Below are 7,733 nucleotides of genomic sequence, written 5' to 3'. Positions count from 1 at the left end.
AAAAAAATCAATTTAGAATTATTTAAATAAATTAAAGAAGAAATTTAACTAGGCGGGAATTCAATAAAAGCCTTTTATAAAAAAATTAATTACAACATTGTGGAAACTTCAATAAAACCGCGAATTTTATCTGCAGCTGAAGAAGTTATTTATGCGTAAAATATGAGTTTTTCAGTGTTTAAATAATGATCCCGTTATTCGAAACACATAATTTTTGACTATGAATTATTTGGGCTAAAATGATAAAATTAATGTCAAGGATTAATAAGGATATAAAAAAGAAAAGTGTCGTTTTACCAGTATTATTTATTTGTTAAGAAAAACTAAATTAACTCTCAATAAAAATGTTATTTAACATTTATTACTTTTAATCATTTTTGGATGAGTTTTTGTCACATGATCTTTACAAACGTCTGGTTTATTATCTTTTAGTAACTTGCAAACAGTAGATGTAAGATCTATCGTAGCTTGATCTTCGATATCTGCATCATAGACGCCATTAAATCTTACATTTGGTACCCAAGGTAACCTAGGATTAAGCTTTGCTTGTCTGTCCTCATACGATAATAAAAGTTCAGTTCCACGGTCACCATGATAACAATCACTAACGTTATCCCAGGAAATGCTGCTTGGCAACAACTGCAAATAATTAAATTAATAAAATAATATCAAAGCTATACTAGAGTTGATGATTGTAATAAAAGTTGAATGGATGAGTTTTAGTTTACTAAGAAGTGGCCATTAATATTTAGGCTTTATGTAAACTAAAGTGATATTTTGACATTTTTTGTGAATTAAACGAATTTCAAATCATTATAATTGATTATTCTTTTTAAGAAATTTTATTATTAATAATTTTCCGTGCAACTTTCACAAAAAATATGATGAAATGAGGTTTTTCATGAGGCCTCTTAGTAACTTTCCGTTTATAATGTTCAGCACTTATAGTCATAAATATGAACTTATTCAATATTCAGTTCTAATTACAATAAAATATAAAATTAACCTCGTTAATATATTTTCATTGGCAATACTTCACTTCTACTTATACATATCCCGAAATAAACTTTTAGCAAACTCAGCTAATGAAACTATACTTACTTTTTTGGCCAGTTCTAATTCTTGTCGCTCGTTGCGATCGCGTTCGTCAGTGGCAGATAAATGTTTATATATGAAAGTAACGAAGTCTAATGAAGATGGATTTTGATCAAGAACACAAGCGTGGATTCTGTTAATATAACATTCTTCGTCACCATGCTGGCAAAAAAATGTCACTTTTCCATCAGCGCTACGTGAAGATTGCTACAAATGAGAAAGACAGTTTAGTAAAATATGCAAATTGATTTGAGAATTGTGTTGTGTATAAGTAGTATTCAATATTATCTCGGCGAATACGATATTCAGAAAAAATAGTGGAAAAAATTCAACTCTTCTTCTTCCTTCTAGTATGTAGGCTTTAAAACCCGTTTCTTCTTCAATATTAGCCTCCTAAATTGTTTAAATTATCGCACCATCTATTTCTTGGTCTGCCAATTTGGTGACTTATCTCGTGCTATTCGTACTATTCTATCCTCTGCCATTCTACTAATATGTTCGTTCCATTCCTGTTTCTGTTTTGTCACCCATCCATTTTTGTCTTCTATATTGCATCCTCTTTTTATGTTTTCGCTTTTCTCCCTATCCAACAGACTTTTCCCTGATATTCGTCTGAGTATTTTCATCTCTGTTGTTTCCAGTAGTGGTCTCGTTTTAGATGTGTCAGGTCTTGTCTCCGCCGTGTATGTTAATATAGGTCTAATTGCTGCTTTATAGATTCTTGTTTTTGTGTCTTGTCTTAGGTGTTTGTTCTTCCAGATTGTATCATTAAGAGATCCCGCCGCTTTACTTGCTTTTAAGCTTTGCTGTCGTACTTCTTCTCCAACATCTCCGTAACTAGTTATATCTATTCCCAGACATGTAAACCTTGCTTCCTGCTTTATTATTTTCCCATCAATTTCGATTTTACATTTTTATATCGTAGTGAGTATTTGGATGTTGTCAAACATTTGGTTTTTTTCTGCTGATATTATCATATTGTATTTCTTGGCTGTTGTATTGAAGATGTGTGTTAATCTTTGGAGCTTGTCTTCTGTCTCGGCGATTAATGCTGCGTCGTCTGCATAACATAATATTTGGATCTCTTTGTTCCCCATTCTGTAACCATAACCTTTATGTACTGCTTGTATTATTTCGTCAATTTTTATATTAAAGAGAAGTGGGCTTAACGAGTCACCCTGTCTGACTCGGCTTTGTACTGATATACACTATTTCAGTTTTTCATTTATCTTTGCCTGTATTCGATTATGGAAGTAGATGTTTTCGATGGTTTGTATAATATTGATTGGTATGTTTCTTTTATACTCTAGGTGTAAGACGTCTTCAAATTGGATGCGACCGAAAGCCTTTGTCACGTCTATAAAACATAGATATGCTTGTTTATTGTACTCGATTGCCTGTTCTGTGATTTGTCTTAGCACAAATACGGCGTCAACGCAGGATCTTCCGAATCTGAATCTTTGTTGTTCATCTGATAAAGTTGTTATTTTATTGATTTTGTTGGTTAGGACTTTTGTGGTAAGCTAAAGTGCAATGTTCAGTAGATTTATACTTTTATAATTGTTGGTGCCTTCTTTATCTCCTTTCTTGAACATTGGTATCATTATACTGTTTCTCCATGTGTCTTGTATCTTGCAGTGCAATATTACTGTTTGTATAAGTTTTGTCATCTCAAGGGTTATTCTTTCTCCTCCAAGTTTTAGAAGCTCGTTTGTTATTCGTCTGATCCTGGTGACTTTTTATTTTTGAGTGAATTTATGGCTATCTCTACTTCCTGAAAACTGATTTCTATTTCGTGTCTTAATTCAGACGTTCAACTCGATAAACAGAAAACAATTTAATAATTAAAAAATGTAGAAACTGAGTTTATGTATAACTTTTTAAATGAATTACGTTACAAAAATAATAGCTCATCAAAATATCTTATTCAAAACAACACGTATTGAGCTGAGCTAGTTAAAAAAATATTTATACATGGAAAACTCATAAGCAACATCAAACTCTTCGACAGTTTTGAATCGTTAAAAAATTTTGTGAACCACTCCATTGATTATTGCACTAAATTTGCACTGCAAATAAAACCTTTTCCTAAGTGCCTTCTCTGTTGAGGTTGGCGATCAATATGGCAAATTTCTCTCTATTCTGGGCTTGATGAATTAATTCATTTCCTTTTGTGTGGGTCCAATCTCTGATCTTTCGTAGCCAAGATTTTTTCTTTCGTCCTATTCCCCTTTTACCTTCAATATTGCCTTCTAATATTACCTGGAGCTACTCAAATTCCCTATGGTGCATTATGTGTCCTAGATATGACGTCTTTCTAATTTTGATAGTTGGAAATAAATAAGAGAACTAAATTTATAATTTAATGATAATTAAATAAAGATAACCCTTATGATAGACCAAACCCAAATATAGATCATGAATTGGTTGGTCATTCGAGTCCATTTCAAACTGAGTTGTAGAATTAAATTACAGATTTACTCGCAATATATTTATTTAGCTAGCGACGATATCTTTCGACAACTACAGTTTTCTGGTCATCATCAGGTCACGTCAATAGATTTCGTACAAATATTGATGTGTACAAATTTCTGGGAACAATCTTGGAGTTTTAAGATGTTAAGTATTTTCCACATTGAGATACGGAACGAAAAGTTGAACACATAAGGAAAAACCCATAAAGAGAATTGAACCGTTCGCAATTTCGTGTTATAAAAGGATATTGAAAACACAACAGGTTCAAAGAGTCATCAATATCGAAGACAATAGACAATAAATATGAGCCGTTAAAAACAGATGGACAAGATCATGACAGAAATAAGAAAGTGATGTCATAACAGCTGGATTTTTATAGATAATAAAAAAGTTCAGTGTGAGGATAGATATAAAAATGTGAAAAGATAAAAACTAATATTAATCAAATACGACACAAAAAATACTACATGCAATATGTCAATAAAAACGTCAAAATACTATAGTATGCAATATCTCATAGACGAACATGGAAATCCCTATTTTTCTTCTTAGCGAACTACTGACGGTATTATTAAAAATCCAATATAGCTCTATCTGTGTCACTTACATAGAATGCTCCTAAAATCTTTCTCTTTTTATACGTGCCATATGACAATGGCATAAGATTATCCCGTTGAATAACCTCCGTTGTGGGTGGTGGAGGTTGTATTACGCACACAGTTGCTAGATTTTATTTAATTTATGAAGATAAAAAGAAAAACACACAAAAATTAACAGGCATTAAGATGATTTAAAGATAAAAAAATATGTTTCTGCATAAAAATAAGATAGTGCCATAGCTCTTTGGCACTACCTCATGGGTCACCACTGATTTAAAGCTGGAAAAATCCTATATTATAAGCTCATTATTATCTACTCTTTAAACAAATATTTTCACTTACACTCCATCCAAAGGGAACCAGGTCCAATTTTAAGCTATCTGCCAATTTCTCGTATGAAGGATATAGCTGTGTTAGGATAAATTCATGACAACCAGGGCATAAACCTTCATAAAACAGGGTAAGAGTCAGATCAGCCTCCTGAAACAATAATTTAAATAAAATGGGTGATACAAATACGCAACAAAGCAAATTTGTAGATAATTGTAAAAAAGAACCTATTACATAGATTAGGTTGAGTTAGGTATAAATTAAATTTTATTTAAATCTCCCAAAATCAAATAAAATTTTTTTAAGAGAATCAAAACATAATCATCTAATAAAGTATAAACTGCATTAAAGGAAACCAGATGAAACACTACAAGAATCTCATGGCATCTGGAGCAACACTGCATTTTAAACAAATTAATTTCAGTTAAAAGTTTATTTATATCATATTAAATAATGAGATTGTGTATTATATAGTACCTAAAATACAGGGTTTTCTATTTAAAATTACTGAGAAAATAATATACTTGCATTTTGATTCACCCTATATTCGATATAAAGAAAATTAGCAATATCAATCATTTATGAAAATTTTGACAATCAACAAAAAAATGTGATAGTAATAGATTATTGTCTTTGTGCTTCTTTTTACCCCTATTCAGGGAGTTGAATTTATTACTATTTTCATATAAAATTGGTTATGAATTTGTATAACATAATGGAACTTTATATTGTTGTAATAGAGAAGTGAAAGAGATTTCTAATATAAAATAAAATACAGGGTGTTCCATTAAAAAAAAAACAAAATAAGTTTGGTCTGCCACTAGTTATCAAACACCCTGTAACATTCTAATTAATTTTATAATATGAGTCTTAAATGACCCTTAAATTTCCCAAAGCGATAAATGCTTACCTGAAATGCACGTCAACCAAAACAACAAGAGCCATATCATAATTACAAGACAATCAGAAACGAAACGTAATGCACATGTAAGAAAAATAAAAAATGATCACTGGTAACGCTTTTCGAAAGAAATGGAACATGATTTTTTTGGTCTGCCAAAGGAAATATGGCGCTTTATAAAAAGTGAAAGAATGGAGGTAAAGGGAGTAATAGAACCAAAGCAGACAGAACAACTAACAACATTAATTAATACAATTATAAAACACAATAAAATACCGAAAGAATCTAGAATGAGCGAACTAATTCTACTATTCAAAAAAGGAGATAAAAATCAACCAGAAAACCACAGAGGTATAAACTTGTTAAAAACTACTTCAAAGCTCATGTACAGATGCTATATTCATCATAAAGCTAGTTACTGGGAAAGCACTATTAAAAATGACTTGATTTGCTCTTCGCGTGTGCCGCTGGTAAATAATCAAACTCCGTGCGAAAAGCTGACTTTATTTTGAATTACACAATACATGAATATATGAACGCTAATAAGTATTATATCCGCTTGCTCTGAATGCTGTATCACCGATCTCGATCCGTATTTGAGTGCTGGGGTCTTGGGGTGCTTTTAGGGACTCTTCCTGGGTTCAAATATGGTATAATTTCTGCATACGCATTTTAGAATCTCTCGACAATCAGCTAAGTGCAAATATCACGGTTCTGACATTTTACTGACAGCTATTTTACTGATTGACAAAGCATGGAAAACTGTAACACCCCTAACAATTCTCAACTGCTTCAAAAAATCCGATTTCTTTAAAGAAGATCAGGAAAATCTTCCAATACTTATGGATGATGAAGAACCAGCAATAGAACCATTAGTTGACATCAGTGGTGTGAGTTTTTTTGACTTTGTTCAAGTGGATAAAGATGTTGCTGTCTCAGGTTCACTAACCAATGGCGAAATTTTATCTGCGACATATACGAATGAAAAAAGTAACGATGAAGATAAGTACGATACATCAGAACTTTTGGCAGATGTGTCAGTTAAGGAAACAAGATCCTCATTCGATACCTTACAAACCTTCTGTCTACAAAACGAAAGTGATGAAGAAGCATTTTAGGCACTTTTTCTTAAAAAAAAATTATTGAGCAGTCTGAGCAGCAGCAATGTGCTTTGAAGCAAACCAGTTCTTTCGAAAAATTGATTAATTCACATTATGAATACATACATGTATGTACACGAATGTACCTCTAAACTTTTGTTTAGAGGTACATTCATTATAGAATAGCAGTTAATAAATAATAATTCATCAACACTTAATAATTCGAAGTTTAATTTATTTTCTCTCAAAAATTTGAACCATTTGATATTTCAAACACTCAATAATTCGTAATATTTTAAGAGTCCCTCGAGTTTCGAATTACCGAGAGTCGACTATATATATATATATATATATATATATATATATATATATATATATATATATATATATATATATATATATATATATAATGAAATCATAATACAAAGTCCAAAAGTATATTGAAAATATTGACTGATATTAATTTTTACCTGCACGCTCGACGACACGCACACTGTGGCTGCGAAGAACAATACCAATTTTGATAGAAACATCTTGGTTAATATTATCATTACTTCAGTAAGACTGCTTTTTATAGTATATTGAGTTGTCGCTTCTTAGTATTAGATGCATATGATAAAGATCAGAATATAATCATTAAGATAATAGACACAAACACTTGAGTACATTAAGGACTATTAAAATGGAGAGTATTAAAATTTCAACGAAATCTTCTTCAACTTATTTTTATATTTTTAGATAATACTGAATATTGTAACGAAATAGCCCATCTCCGATACGTCATAATTCTTAGAATAATAAAAAATAAAAATAAAAATAAAAATAAAACCGTTTATTGCCTAATAAAAATTTTACATGTCATTCATTTCATTCATTTTAGCCTTCTTTCTTCGGCGTCCCGCTCTTGCACCGCCAGCTATTTGATGTTTTGACCTCTCGGCATCCTGGACATCTTTGTGTGGATTTATCCTCGTCTTCTTCTGTAGGTACTAATTTAAGGCACCGTACCTACCTCCCTGCATGGCTGTTTTCCGGCAACCATCCGGCTAGACCCTGATCAAATGGTCTATCAGTCTATGGGTAGTTCTATGCATCCTCTGGATCCTGTTATTCTCGAGGATGCCCCTGGTCTTATGGAGTCTTCTTGTGGCCTAGTGCAAGAAATACCTGGTCCTTTTTTCGGCCACCTCCCTCAGTGGTGTGTACTGGAGCCTTTCTCTGATGGTTGCATTC

At 31.8% G+C, this 7,733-nt stretch overlaps 1 protein-coding gene across 1 annotated transcript; it reads right to left on the bottom strand.

Moving 5' to 3' along the window:
* Positions 1 to 288: 288 nt before the first annotated feature.
* On the bottom strand, positions 289 to 7,129 carry LOC140440080 (gamma-interferon-inducible lysosomal thiol reductase-like). The gene is made up of 4 exons (XM_072530349.1): positions 6,971 to 7,129; positions 4,512 to 4,649; positions 1,102 to 1,302; positions 289 to 639 (listed from the first exon to the last, which is right to left on the bottom strand). The coding sequence occupies exons 1-4, from the start codon at positions 7,049 to 7,051 to the stop codon at positions 352 to 354; spliced, it is 708 nt and encodes a 235-aa protein (XP_072386450.1). The 5' UTR covers positions 7,052 to 7,129; the 3' UTR covers positions 289 to 351.
* Positions 7,130 to 7,733: the final 604 nt, after the last annotated feature.

Source organism: Diabrotica undecimpunctata, chromosome 4 (genome assembly GCF_040954645.1).
Source record: "Diabrotica undecimpunctata isolate CICGRU chromosome 4, icDiaUnde3, whole genome shotgun sequence".
Classification (NCBI taxonomy): Eukaryota; Metazoa; Arthropoda; class Insecta; order Coleoptera; family Chrysomelidae; genus Diabrotica; species Diabrotica undecimpunctata.
Note: the sequence above shows the minus strand (reverse complement) of the source record. Positions and strands in the feature narration are given on the sequence as shown.

Coding starts and splice junctions, on each gene's coding strand:
- LOC140440080 (XM_072530349.1), bottom strand. CDS start 7,051: ATGATAATATTAACCAAGATGTTTCTATCAAAATTGGTATTGTTCTTC. Junction 1,303..4,511: donor TGGTTCCCTTTGGATGGAGT/GTAAGTGAAAAT, acceptor TCTCATTTGTAG/CAATCTTCACGTAGCGCTGA. Junction 640..1,101: donor AATTAGAACTGGCCAAAAAA/GTAAGTATAGTT, acceptor AATTATTTGCAG/TTGTTGCCAAGCAGCATTTC.